This window comes from Esox lucius, chromosome 3 (genome assembly GCF_011004845.1).
Source record: "Esox lucius isolate fEsoLuc1 chromosome 3, fEsoLuc1.pri, whole genome shotgun sequence".
NCBI classification, from domain to species: Eukaryota; Metazoa; Chordata; class Actinopteri; order Esociformes; family Esocidae; genus Esox; species Esox lucius.
The window spans coordinates 15,207,102-15,222,186 of NC_047571.1; the positions used below are offsets into that span (position 1 = coordinate 15,207,102).

Consider the following 15,085-nt stretch of genomic DNA (forward strand, 5'->3'; position numbering starts at 1 on the left):
TTTCATGGAAAACAAGGACATTTCTGAGTGACTTTTGAACAGTAGCGTAAATATATACTTTTTAACACAACCACAAACATATTTCTTTGACATTTTAAATATAAAAAAAAAATATATCTTCCATGTGACTCTGACGTCCTAAAATGGACACAGGAGACTGGTTGCTTCTGGGGTGTTGTGAAACTATCTGATGCGCCGCCTATATTGCATTCATCTAAGCAAACATAAATTCAGCTTTTACCTTCGAAGAGGCATAGGTCTAATACATCAAAGAATACTCAACGCTGGATTCAAACAATAGAAGAACATCATACCTTTGCTTTTAATGGCGCGTGTTTCTACAGCCAGTGTTGTTTTATTGTTGCCGTTCATGCTAACGGTGAGTAAAGAACACTTTTCATATATTAGTTATTATAATAATACCCAAGAATCTATAACGGGTCTTTGGGTGTGTCACGGCTCAGGTAGATTGGAGAGTCATTTTAATGAGGTAATTTATTAATAAAAAAACGTCCAATGATGTCTTATCGAGTCATTGGCTTCAATGTCAGTGAAACAACGGGTATTTAAATGCTACTCGGATTTCAGAGAATGATACTAAAAATAAGACCAAAGTGGAAAAGTCGCAGATTATTAAGGATCCCGGTTGAGCAGGCACAGTGTAGCGGGGCAAGATTGTCACAAAGTATGGGGCAAGGTGTCACGATCAGAACGGAGCCCTCTACGGCCAACATTTGAAGAGTTATGCATGCCTTTTGACATTTGTGAGATACAGGCACAGGGATGCGGGGCAGTGGTGCAGGCAGCGTTCAACAGGCGCAGGGCTGCAGTGTGCACTGTAACATCCTGCAATAGGGAGATCCCACAAGCTCTGAAGGCAGTCATGTTGTTTAGTGTGGCTGCCAGAGGATCTAACTTAGTTTAAATACAAAATAAAAAACTCATGATTTGAAGCCTATAGATCCTTGGATGTTGGCTTTTACTCTGTATTTGAAACCAGCATCTGGGTCATTCCTTCAATGCAGTGCCATTTCTGTACAAGGGAAATATCACTTCTTAATTGGTGTAAAATACTGTGACATCTGGATTCTAAATGGTTTTAAATATAAAGGCAGGTGTCTTTTTCCTTAAAAACAAATACATATTAATCTCAAAGGGGAATTAAAGGTTTTCTTTAACAAAAGTTTTCAGAGGATGTGTTTTTTCCATTTGCTCGGGTGCTATTCATCATGTTCTGGATGAAATATAAGCAATTAAATCATTTTATATTGAAACTTATTATTTTATAATCCTATTTCAAGTCTCTCTAATTATTATAATGTTTTCCCACAATAATTAAATGTTTTATTGTTTTATATAACATTGCCTGTATTTTCCTGAAATCATTTCCACCCTGTTAGTTTGTAGTTATTCTCCTTTAAAAAAAAAAAAATCCCACTGCACAATAACTTCACGTTTAGGGAGTGTAATTCAAAGCTAAGTGACTATTTCAATTTGGTTTAATACATTTTTATAGTTTTAATGATGATAGTCTGTCTATGATCATAAATGATCCACCCTGGCAAAATTATGGATGACATTTCTTTTCTTCTTTTTGAAATCTATTTCATATAGTAGTTAGAATTATGTACAAATATTTACCATTATGCTAGCTCAATCTTGCTCACTCTCAGAGCATTGGCTAATTTAGAAGAACATTTTCCACCCTGTTAGGGACCACCCTGTTAGGTGTATCTACCTAACAGTGTGGAACCTGCACCAAAGAGTGTTGAAATTATGTCAGTAAAAGAGAGTAAATTAATAACTATTGTCTATATTTAAAAGTATTTACATAATAGATTTATGTTTTTTGTATTTTGCATATTTAGAAACATGTTTGACACTAATTAAATTGGTTGGGTTAGGGGTAATAATGGGGTATTGTTAAGGTTATATTTATAATTAATGATTGTAATGAAAATAGCTAACAACAATATATCAAACAAATATATTAACGGTTACTTGCATTTGTCAGGGAATGGCTGCTGCTCAAATCCAATCTACTTATTTATAATCACAGGGTTTCCTGATATTTTACAAACCCATGGTAAAAAAATAAAAATGAAATGAAATAAATGGAAAGTTATTCTTATTATATAATTTATGTGAGATGTTTCTTTAACAAATTCACAAATATTTTTAATTGTTTAAATCTTTTCTTCCTTATTGGTTTTCTACCCTGTTATGTTATTGTTTTCCAACCCTTGCACCAACAAATCTCCCATTCTAGAATGCTTCTGTAGTTTACTGAGTATCCATCCATCCATCCATCCATCATCTTCCGCTTATCCGGGGCCGGGTCGCGGGGCAGCAGTCTAAGCAGTTTACTGAGTATTTTCAAAATAAATAATATTTTCTCACACGATTCAAACAGACATATCATGAAAACCAAGAACAAGTTAACTTTGTTTAAAGAGCACATACTCCTCATTTTGAACAGTAATGTAACAGTCATTTAATAATATAATTAGTTTTCTCCAATTGTGTAGACCACATCCAGACCCTACAAGGTCCATAGCCTGCTGGATTTCTGTTCTGCCTCATCATTAATTGCATGCACCTGGTGTCCCAGGTCTTGATAGGTCCCCGATTAAAGGGTTGCATTGAAAAAACATAGTGGAACTGGCTTCGAGGTACAGGTTTGAGTTTTAGGGGGTAGACAATTGTAATAACAAAGTCCACTTCTCGCTCTGAGCAGGCAACCATTCAAGCTCCACAGATGATGTGCTCAACTATCAAGTTATTGCTCTGCTGTGTTCTTAACAAAGCTCTCAAGGAGCAGCTATATGTAGATTTGGGATTAAGCTACATGTAGATTTGATTGGAAATGGGGTATTAATAATTTGGTGTCCAACATTTGTTTCAAAACAAGGAATACAACTCCGGTGACTGGTTAATACTGAGGCCCATAACGCCAAGTCAATTAAACGTCAGGGATATCTGTCCAGTTTGGAAGCATAAGCGATTGTGAATCAATGTCACCTGTTTGGGTGCAAATGAAAGTGACAACAGGTGCAACCGCAAGACAACCCTTCAAAAAGGGAATGGTTTTGCAGGTGGTGGCCACAGACAATTGCTCTATTCTTATCCTTCTTGACTGATTCTTCTCTAATTTTGCGTTTTGCTAGTGTCATTGTCACTACTGGTAGCATGAGGCAGTACCTGCAGCCCATTCAGGTTGCACAGGCAGTACAGTTCCTCCAGGATTATGCATCCATACGTGCCATCATAAGAAGGTTTGATGTTCTGGGGAGCCATATCCTTGGAGGGTCGCACAGACCTAGCCAACAGGACCGTGATTTCTGTTAGGTACCAGGATGAAATCCTCAGACCCATCGTCCGAACTTCCACTGGTGCATTGGGCCCTAGGTTACTCCTGGTGCAGGACAATGCCAGGTCTCATGTGGCCAGAATATGTAGGCAGTTCCTGGATGACAAAGGCATTGATGCTATTGACGGGACTATGTTCCCAAGACCTGAATCCAATTGAGAACCTCTGGGACGTTATGTATGGGTGCATCCAATGCTGCCAAGTAACGCCACAGACTCCAGGAGCTCACTGATGCGTTCCTGGACAGTCTGATCCAGGTCTGGGAGACGATCCCCCAGAACACCATCCGGTGTCTCATCAGGAGCATGCCCAGATGTTGTTAGGAATGCTACAGGCACCTGGGGGCCATACACACTACTGAGTCATATTATGAGTTGGTGTGATGAAATTCACGCAAGTTGGAACAGCCTGTGGTTTACAATTGTTTTGGTTTTCAGTGTGAGTTTGAATCCAGCCCTCAGTCGGTTGGTGATTTTGGTTTCCATTGCTATGCCATTTTCTTCTCAACTAATTACACAATGTACAGTAAAGATTTTGATCTTTAGTATGTTTCCTTCATCGAGACCCGATGTGTGATTTAATTATTCCCTTCGTTTATTTGAGCAGTGTATGTACCCTTAGTTCTGCTGGAGCATCAAAGGCACTTGGGTAGATATTTAGATCAGTGTCCATTGGCACATACCTCATGAAAAAGTCCCATAGATTGAATTTGACACATTTGTCATAGAACCGTAGTTTTCACACATAGGGTGTTCAAAAAGATTCTAAAAAACATAGACCTTAATCTTTCCGATTTCAGTTTGGTTAACTACTTGATTTGATGGATTAATTATTATAGGAGTAGCCTAAAGGCCTAACACACTTTTTGTGTTTAATCAAATAATTGTTCCAAATAGCCCCAATGCGTCATGAAATAGAAACTGAAGTTGCTTAATGTTATAATTATTGTTAAAACACTTCATTGCGTTTTAGGGTAGCAAATATCATAGATACATTGTTACAAAAATATACTTTATTTAAACAAACAATGGCCAATATTCTAACGCATGTGGTCCTGTAGAATAAGGCCCTGCTCCGTCGGTCCCTGGCACCAGATAGTTTGAGAAATGTTGATGTAGACAATTTAGACATATATAGATACAGTTAGGTCTACAAATAATTGGACACTGCCACAAGTTTTGTTATTTGGTCTGTTTCGCAAAATATGTTCAAGTTTCAGTTAAATAATGAATATAGGCTTTAAGTGCAGTCTCTCAGCTTTAATCTGAGGGTATTTCATATCATATCATTATCCAAGTCTACCATAGAGAAGACTTCACAAGAGCAAATACAGAGGGTTCTCCAGAAGGTGCAAACCCTTCATAACATTCAAGGGTATGTAAACTTGATCAGGGCCATTTGGGTGATTTCTGTTATCATTATGATTTAAAAAGGAGCCAAACAACTATGTGATAATAAATAGCTTCATATGATCACTATCATATGAAGCCATTTATAGTTTGTTTTTGCATGATCAGTGACATGCAAAATCAATGACAACATTTCACATTTTCTGCCAAGTCATGCAAACTTATGAGTATAGCTGTACCTCTACTCTGTCAGTGTGAATGAAATCACTGGATTGAAATGGTATCCATAATAACCTGGGTTGGTGAAAATGTAGAAGAGCAATCCAGGAAGAATGTAAATGTTTTGATATTCCCACCCTACCCACCATTTATTGACTCAATATGTTGCAAGTGTTGAATATCTTCTCTTATGTATGTAGAGTACCCAGCAACTGCCTAAAGTATCATGTTCTATCAGTCCTAACTCATTTTATAGTGAGAGACTAAATGAATATTTGTAAATTAGTTACTAACATAAAAATAAATCTTATACTTAAGGGTCAGCCAAATAAACATTTACAGATGAGATTAACCAATAACTACATTTATCAACCCAAGTGGGAAACCAGTGAACATTTGTAGGGACAAAATGTCTATAATAGCTCATAAATTAATGAAAAACAACGACAAAGTGTTTACAGCTGTTTACAACTGAAATCTAAAGTAAAACATCAGCGTGGGAATACGGAATGAGGGTGGGGCAAAATTATTATGAATGAACCATACCACTTCTCTTTAACATTTGGAGACAAATTACAGGCGCAGCACCTTTGTAAAGTAAGGCATGATTGTAGCAGCTATTAATTGTCATAACTGACTTATAACACATTAGACTTTCAGCAGTTAGCAGTGTTGTTAAATCATTAATAGATTATTTGAAGGTTTACTCTGAGCATAGCTCCTTCTGGTCAGTAGTTGGGTGATCTAAATCAGTGGTATTCAACCAGGGTTCCAAGGTCCATGGAGGCACATAGCCTCACTGCAGGGGTCCTTGGGAAGATCTCCCAAAAGTATTTGTTTAAACAATTCTGATATTAATAATAAAATATTATTAATAATTAATAATACATTAATTATGTTCAGTTTGTCTTAACCTTTAAACGGGAAAATGACTGAACTTCATATGAATATATATAGAGAGATTTTTTGTGAACTCATTGTACCTGAATGGTGTACAGTGGGACAACAAGAAAGGGGTTTGTGTTAATGAACAAAAAATATGAATGCTACTGGCAAATAGAGGAAGGGAGTGAGGGAGCTAATGTTTCAAACAATTTATATGCAAAAATGTACTTTGAGATTTGCAATTACATATGTTAAAAGTGTTATCACATTGCCTTTAAACAGTTATATGGTGTGATTTGAATGATTAAACAATGAAATAAGTAACTTACAGTGGTGTGACTTACAGTAGTGAGCACACACATTCTAATACTGGACCCATGGGTGAATCTAATCAACCAAGCAAGCTACTGTATATGTTTATATTTTCTCTTCATGTCCTGTAGTTTGTGCGTTTCATGGCAGAAGGCAGTGGGGTGATGCTAAGAAGACTGGAAAAAAAATGGGTCATTCCTTCCAAAACATTGATGGAGAATATCGATTACAGAAACGATGAGTACATCGCAAAGGTATAATCTCATCTAAATCTATACACCTTATTTTAATCCAATTAATGGAGAGATTCTTGACAGCCATAACACGGACGTTTGTCTGAGCATGACATATTTCTAACCTTGACATTGGATCAGTCAGATATCGGTGTATAATTTGTCATGCATGATAAGACTCATTTGTATTTTGAAAGCTTGTGGATGTCTGCCAAAAAAATTATTGCCTTCTTATGAATTCTTTCTTTAGATCAGTTTGGCTATTACTGTAAGACATCTTATTAAAATGACATTGGTATTCTATACAGGCTTGTTGGAATTTGTTTTTATGCTAGATTCGTTCTGATATGAACATGGATGGAAAAGGAGAATTGATTTACAACCTGACCGGGGACGGTGCAGACAAAGACCCTGTGAACCTATTCACCATCAACCCTAAGAACGGCAATGTCAGGATCCACGGCATTTTGGACAGGGAGAAGCAGGCTTTCTATCATGTAAGCTACCATTTAAAACTTGTGCTCAAAATGTAAGAAAGGAATGAAAGGTCTGATTTATCATGTTTCTCTTTTAGTTACAAGGAGTAGCAAAATTCCGCGACGGAAACTATGCGGAAGATAACATTGACTTGGATATTATTGTTGAGGACCAGAATGACTGTCCACCAGTATTTACAGTCAGCCATGCTGGATATGCGCATGAGTCCTCCGCTAAAGGCATGTCATTTTTTTTTAAATTATTATTATCTTTTAATCAGACTTGATGTAGAGTGTCAGCCAGATTGAACGGTAAAAGATATAGCTTCGTAAGGCCAGTAACGGTGTAGTCCAGCTGACCCATACCTCTAGTGAGTAGAATCAGTTAGGTTTTCATGGTGAGTGTTAGTAGGTTGAGACAAAATAGCAAGGTGAGCAGAAGGCAAGCATCACTAGGAGTCGTCTAGATCAGCAATGCGACCAGGTGGGATTTTGAGTGGGACCGTTAGAAGTTGTTTGACCAGTTAGTTCTAAGGCATGTTCCTAGGGCACACCCGATTCAAATTAAAGACTTGATGATAGGTTGATTATGTCAATCAAGTGTGTAAGTGGTAGGGCAACATTTTAATCAGGCGTGTGAGTGCAAGGGCAAAAACTAAAAACTTACATTCTTTGCGGTCCCCGAACCAGGATTGGGAAAAACCGCTGTAAAGTCTGACATGATTGGCATACACTTTTGGAGAGATTTTAGACCACTCCCATATGCAGCACTTTTCCAGATCCTTTGTAGTCTTAGGTTTGCACATGGCCTCTGCTATGTAGTAGAATTTGTGATGCCATCAATCTTATGTACTATCTCATGAACTCAGATAGTATATTTCTCAGGTAGTATAACTAGTACTATTAGTAGATGTAGCAGCAGTATCAGTAAAAGCAGTAGGAGGTGGAGGAGTCTACTAGTAATATCGTGGAACCCCCTCAATATATACAACAGCGGTTTTGAAATGTATTTTATTTTATTGTTAACATTTGATAACATGTTTTGGGATTATTACTGACATAAGTATATTAGTTAGTGTGTTAGTGAAAAGGCCAAAATTATTTTTGTTAGCGAATTTGCTAAAAAATACGACCCCCAAATATCAGCCCAGTTTTTGTACACATCACTATATTGTTTGATTACATTATATATATTTGACATTTTTGGTAAAAAAATATTTAAATTGTTTACCAGGAAGCTATCTTTGTTGTTTGCATTCTTGTAAAGGTGGTCTGTCACACAAGTAACATTTTACAACTAACACATCCCAATTAAAACATTTTAAATCTCTCCCTAAACAATTTAACCTGCACACATGTCTATACACATATTTAGTATAAAGAGAAAAACGAATCATTGTTTTGGGTGTATTTAGAATGACACCGCTAGAAAAGGACCACTACAGGGCAAGAATAGGAGGTTGTTAGCTAGTATTAACAATTGTAGTACTAGTATATTGCATCAGTTATTCACAGTATTGGAGTTGTGCACATTTAAGTCTTCACCCTTGTTCATTCCAGGAATCTTTGTCATCAAAGTGAATGCCACAGATGACGATGCACCCAACACTGCTTTCTCTCAGATTAGGTACAGCATAAAGGGGACTAGTAATTCAGGTGGCATGTTCTCCATCAATGCCCAGACTGGAGAGATCCTGGTTCAAAAGACCACTCTGGATAGAGAGGTAAGAGAGGTGTAAAGTGGGTGATGTTGAACAGTCATGGCTGGGCATTGGCACATTCAGAAGAATTTAGTTCAGTATCCACATTGTTCAATAACTTCAAGATCTACCTCATTTAATAATTGTCTAGACCAAAGACACATACAGCCTGACTATAATAGGATCAGACAACAATGGAATGTCGGGTGGAAACACAGGAACAGGACAAGTTGTAATTAAAATCCTGGACATCAATGACAACATCCCCACCCTGGAGAAAGAACATGTAAGATCACAACATTTCTATTTACTTCTTAGATATTAAAATGTTAGTATTTATTTTATTGTAGCAACCTGTACCAAACACTTAGCATGATAGTGTTATTAAAGTATGTATTATACTGTAATGACTTGAACCCCAAAATATCTCTTGGTGTAATGGTGTAATATTTTAGGTTGAGAGTTGCTACACTCTATTAAATTAACACAATATTATGTTCCTCTGGTTTAAGCCATGTGGTGTATGCCCAGGCTCAGGAACAGTTTCTTTCCATGTACTTTAACCCTGCTGAACTCTGTGACCCATCACTAACCATACCCTCCCACCCACCGCTTAGTACCGCCTCTCGGGGACCTTGTTGCACTACTCTCATTGTACTACTGGACTCTGACACTGCTTTGCGAATTCTGATAAGCAAGGTTTCAGTTGTTACATGTACGTGTCTACCTCAGGAACCTCATTGCTGCTATCCCAGCATTTCAGATGGATGTGCCACCTTGCCCCTTCAATGTGCCTTGATTGCACTTTTACAATGGCCATCTGCACTTGCATTTGCCTCATCGCACACAACTATTCATCCCACTTGTAACATACATTATACTTAATACTTGTAAATGTTCTGCCCTCCTCTATTTGCCTTTATTGCACATTTAGAATTGCCATTTGTACTGCATTTGTCTTCATTGCACATCTTTTTTTATATAAATGAGGGGGCATATCTAATTCATATACCATTTGCAGTGTTGCACTGGGGGGGGGGTGGGCACAGGTTCTATCTCGAGGGACAATGACCCCTTCTGCCCCCCCCTTCCCCCTCGTGGTGCCAGGCCTGTACATTCCACTTGTAACATACACTATACTTTATTTTTTAAATGTTCTTCTATTTTCACTTCTGGTTAGATGCTAACTGCATTTTGTTGTACTATACTTGCTCAATGACAATAAAGTTGAATCAAATCTAAAAACCTGTGTTTCTGTGTTTTTGTAGTATGAGGGGAGTGTGGAGGAGAATACGGTCAATGTGGAGGTGTTGAGGATCCAAGCCATTGATCTAGATCAGCAGTTCACTGACAACTGGCTGGCTGTGTTCACCATTGTGAGTGGCAATGAGGCTGGCTACTTCATTATCACTACTGACCCCAAGACCAACGAGGGCATTATAAGGATCCAAAAGGTATGTGCTGTGTTTGAGAATCAAACTGCAATGGATTCCATGTATCTAAAACCTTTTCTTTTAAATGGAATTCCAGCGTCCGTGTCTTGTAGCTACTATGTCTTATAACTACTGGTCTTCTTACATATAAAGGAGACAGATAAGTATTGTGTTCACCGATTTATGGTGTTGTCTGTCTCATTTGACTCATTCTACTGTTTAATGTTTCTTTGAACCCACTGGACAATGAAGCCACTGGACTACGAGGAGCTGAAAGAGGTCAACCTTGCTATAAGGGTTTCCAACAAAGCAAAGTACTACTTTGGGTCCTCTACGAGTGGACACAGTGGAGGAAATGCAGCAAAAAACACGTACAACATCAAGATCAAAGTAATCAACCAGAATGAGGGCCCCACATTCCAGCCCAAGGTCAAAGTGGTGACCATCTCTGAGGACTCCACCACGGTCACTATTAACAAGGTCATCACCACCTACACAGCCATCGAAAGTGACACAACATTGATTGCTACCAATGTAAAGTAAGTTTCTGAGGATTTCTAATTTATTTATTGGAGTGAAGATCATGTTATTTCATGATCATCTTACTAAAGGATCATTTAGTTAATCCTAATTTTGTGCTGTTGTCATAATCATTTTCTCAGGTATGCCAAATTAAAAGATGTAGACAACTGGGTGAGCATCAACGAAAAGACTGCAGAGATCACACTAAACAAACTGCCTGATCGGGAGTCCATATACCTGGTCAATGGAACATACTACGCTGTGATTATAGCAATCACAAATGGCAAGTAACTGTAGTAACATAAGACATTTAGTGATGAGGCAAATGGAACTCAAGCAATGTGATGGAAATATCATGAATCTTCTCTTTGGTCCCCATCAAAATTAGCCAGCATATAAGTTGTTGATTATACAGAGTGTATTTCAGAATATGTTGAGGTAAAAATCATAGTATGATGCTTATATGCATGTCAACCTTGGATGTCAATTATATTCTATTTCATTAGGCTTCGTCTTTTCCATTTTCCTCTTTCTGGCATTTTTGTCATTGCTTTAAGGAGCTAGCCAACATGTATCAACGGAGATATTTAGATTTTGTCGTTCCTTTACGAGCTAGCCTATCTGTACTAACAGTAATTTTGTTGTAACAAGTGAGCTTGACAACTTCCTTAATGAAGAATGTATAAACTATATGTAATTATTAATAAATAAAAAAGGTGTGGATATTGTTTACTTGTGTAGTATAATTTATACTTTTATTGTCATTGTTGCTAAATAATGTTTTTTCAAGATTGCATTTTCCTTTTTTGCCTAAATGCAATGTGAATATTGGTTTGTGACTATCTGCCTCGCTTTGGGTTCTGAGGGCAACCCATTGGAGATGCAGTGCTGTAAGACTTGGTGTTAAGCCAGATGCCCTCTAGGACAGTTGCTTGTTTAGGAGCTAGAATAGAAGAAAGCCTGTATGTAATTCTGTATTTTCTGTTGGTTTCCAGATCTGATCTCTAAAACAGCTACAGGGACAATTGCTATCCAGGTGGAGGACTTCAACGACCACTGTCCCACACTGACAGCTACCACTACAACCATGTGTCTGGGGGGAAACGCTGTGTATGCTACAGCTGTGGATAGAGACAGCTTCCCAAACGGAGCTCCCTTCAAGTTTCAAGTGATTCAGAAGAACAGTAACCAGAAGTGGACAGTGGAGAACCTCAATGGTAACGTGCCCAGTCCAGAACTTTGAGGTTTGGAGTTTAGGAAGCAGATAGACAGTTTGACAAGTTTCACCAACAGGCTGTTTTGGTGTAATATTTTTGAGCCTGATAATAAGTGCCATTTGAAACAGAACTGTGATAGATTTTTCCTATAAATTTTTGTTTGTCTGTCTAATTTCTCGTTTATTCTAGCCACTACGACCATTTTACGAGATCATGCCCAACTTTGGCCGGGTTACTACAAGGTGGACATGGAGATAACTGACCAGCAGGGGAAGGCCTGTGCTGAGGTCCAGACTCTGAATGTAGCTGTGTGTACCTGCCATGAGGTTAATGAGGTGTGCCTTGCCCGACAGTCCAACACCAATGTCACATTAGGAGCACCTGCCATTCTGCTGCTTCTCCTGGGCCTCCTGTTGTTGCTGCGTGAGTAGACCCTTTTGTTATTTCTCCTACTTCTCCTGGGCCTCCTGTTGTTGCTGCGTGAGTAGACCCTTTTGTTATTTCTCCTACTTCTCCTGGGCCTCCCGTTGTTGCTGCGTGAGTAGGCTTTCTGTTATTGTTATAGTCTATCGACTTCTTCAAACGTCCAACACGATAAGTTTCTTGGAACACACATCTTAATTCTGATTAACTAAACTTGATTCAGCATCATGAGAGATTAGTAACATAGTATTTAACAGGATTTTACCCCAATGTATTAAGGCCTCTCAACAGTCTTTTGTCTTCTGTCCATTAATTTAAATGTGGATTGTTGGTTGACAGTGGTGCCACTCCTGTTGCTGTTCTGTCTCTGTGGAGGGGCGGCGGCCATGGGAGACTTTAAGGCGATTCCATTTGACAGTAAAGGAGCCCTGATCAAATATCACACTGAGGGACAAGGAGAAGACAAGGTATTTTATCCATAACAGCACTGCCGATGGATGATTTTTCACTACTTCAGAGGTTTTGAAAAGAAGAATCTTGGGGAGGACATGGGCTTTTCATTTTTGGTATGCTAACCTGTTGTTCATATTGAAATGTAGCACTAAAATTTCCTGTTCTGATTATCCCATGTATTCATCATTACAGGATGTGCCGCTCATGCTAATTCTTTCCGGTAGTAACCATCTGGACATTAAAAGCTCCTCTAAATATAAAACAGGAGCAGAAGCAGGATCAGGAGCTGGAATGGGATTAGGAATGGGATCAGGAGCTGGAATGGGATTAGGAATGGGATCAGGAGCAGGTCAAGCTTGGTCCTGGAAGAAGCTCAGCTCGTACCATGAAAACCAGGTGTACAATGCCATGGGCAGAAGAACCACCACGATGGATTATTATAGAAATGCCTTCTCCAGTGAAGGTTGCAATGATGGCATGGCTCTCTCTGAGGGATTCCTAGAAAAATACTACTCTGCAGTGAGTATTCAAACAACCAACTGGTCTTCTAATGAAAATAGCATTTGTGTACAGTTTAGTTTTGAGATTATATTGAGTTTGATTACTCCTTTGACACAGTTGAGGCCAATGTTATTGTTTGGAATTTGATTTAATGTTTCAATGTCTTAATATGCTGTTTCTGTCCCTTTCATGTGACCTTTACAGAATGCCAAAAGCACTGCGCAGAACGACCACCAGAAAGATTCTCAGCTGATCTATGATTATGAAGGTCATGGGTCACCAGTAGGATCAGTAGGCTGCTGTAGCCTCCTAGGGGGCGATGATGACCTGGAATTCCTCAATAACCTGGGGCCCAAGTTTAAGACCCTGGCAAAAATCTGCCAGGGGTCCATGGCTACAGAAGTTGAGACTGTCCACAACTCTGTCCACTCATCTAGCTCGAGGCCTACCACCTCAACTCACAAAGACTTCAGCAGAGATGTCTCTCTCACTGGTAACACCCTTATCACCTCCGCTTCCGCCTCAAACTCCTCCACCCAAATCCAGGAGAGTCTGGTTCGTCCTGTGGGCTCGGCCACCATTTCCAAGGTTCACGTCCAGGATAATGTGGGGATCCCTGGCCAGACCCTTCTCATCCAACAGCCCAACATGTACTATACTGCTGCCCCCATGTATGTAGTGGAGAACCAGCCCAGGTTGGTGCTTGTGGATCAGAGAGGGGGAGGGGGTTATGTCAATGCCCAGGCGGCTTTAGGCCAGATGGGGTTAGGTATGGGTCAGGGGATGGTGCATGCTGGAGATCTTAGTGGTTCTCAGGGTATGTTGTTAGTGGAGAGGCAGGTAGGAGTGGGTGGTCGTGGGGGAAGCCATGGTCACATTGGTATGGGAGGAGGCCAGATCCCTCAGGGAGGGGGCCAAACCATTACCAGGGAAAGTAATGTAGAAATTAGACAAACCACTATGCAGGAAAGCCATGTTCTTCAGGGAGCTCGTGTTGAAGCAGGTGGAGGTTTCTTGTGAAGTTGAGAACTCTTCTGCTACTGTCAAAATCACAACAACCCCCACCCCTGCACCACGCCACTCCTCTGTGGTGCAAGAGAAAAACATCTATGTCACAAAGAAATACACTGAGACCAGCAGTGTGGCGTAGAAAAACTCCCTCAGCATGATTACATACTGTATAGTCAAGTCACGGGGTTTAAACATGTTTTCTTTTTTAGTCAAGTAGAAAACAGTTAAGGGAGTGGAAAGGTAGTCAGACAGGTTGGTGCTCTCTGCTGGTCTGAACTGAAATGTATCATGCAAAAAAGTGCAATACTATGCAATGCTATTCAACCAGGTTTTTCCTATCACTGTATACTGTTTGCTATACTGTTTTATATCGATGTATATTTTTTTTACCAGGGTCTATGTTGTAATTACCAGCTGCTGTTTAAACCTGACTTTAAACATTTAGAAATCAGTGACTTAATGATTGAGTGGGAGATACTTTATTACAGATGGAGTTTAATTAATTTAGCTAATACAATTTAATGAAATCTTTTAACACATTAGTGTTGGAGAAGTGTTATGTTTTTATATGGTGTGTGGCTTATTATTCAGACGAGAAAAACAGTATTTGGTTTTTGTGGTTTTCTGGGATGATACATTCCTCATCTAATAGTTCTGGTGGCCAAGGTTTACAGCGTTATAGTTGTACAAACGGTACATTAAAAATGGTTGTATCAGAGGAGTGAAAAATTATCCTACTATCTATTGTAAATTGTTTACATTTCAAGCACAGGATTGTCTTGTTTTTGCTTTTAGGACTTGCATACTTCCACTATTTGAATAGCGTGGCATTATTTTATTCCACAGCTTTCAAGTTACAGTAATTTAGATAATTTATAAGATATAAATAGAGATTATGCAATATCTCTGGGGTTTGTTAATTATGCTTCTGATGCTTTTATGTTGACCTGGCTTCAAGCCTTTATGTCTAATGGTGATCTG

General features: G+C 38.9%; 1 protein-coding gene across 1 annotated transcript; it reads left to right on the forward strand.

Annotated features, from left to right (window-relative positions):
• Nucleotides 1-223: 223 nt before the first annotated feature.
• On the forward strand, nt 224-14,822 carry dsg2l (desmoglein 2 like). The gene is made up of 14 exons (XM_029118996.2): nt 224-379; nt 6,267-6,389; nt 6,704-6,865; nt 6,943-7,084; nt 8,405-8,568; nt 8,696-8,830; nt 9,813-9,998; nt 10,230-10,516; nt 10,640-10,782; nt 11,495-11,716; nt 11,906-12,139; nt 12,479-12,606; nt 12,785-13,111; nt 13,298-14,822. The coding sequence occupies exons 1-14, from the start codon at nt 326-328 to the stop codon at nt 14,111-14,113; spliced, it is 3,123 nt and encodes a 1,040-aa protein (XP_028974829.2). The 5' UTR covers nt 224-325; the 3' UTR covers nt 14,114-14,822.
• The last annotated feature ends 263 nt before the right edge of the window (nt 14,823-15,085 follow it).

What these genes read in the sequence shown, in the direction of transcription:
- dsg2l (XM_029118996.2), top strand. Translation starts at nt 326, where the DNA reads ATGGCGCGTGTTTCTACAGCCAGTGTTGTTTTATTGTTGCCGTTCATG. An exon ending in GCATGAGTCCTCCGCTAAAG is followed by an intron (nt 7,085 to 8,404) that starts GCATGTCATTTT and finishes TGTTCATTCCAG; the next exon opens with GAATCTTTGTCATCAAAGTG. An exon ending in AGACCACTCTGGATAGAGAG is followed by an intron (nt 8,569 to 8,695) that starts GTAAGAGAGGTG and finishes ATAATTGTCTAG; the next exon opens with ACCAAAGACACATACAGCCT.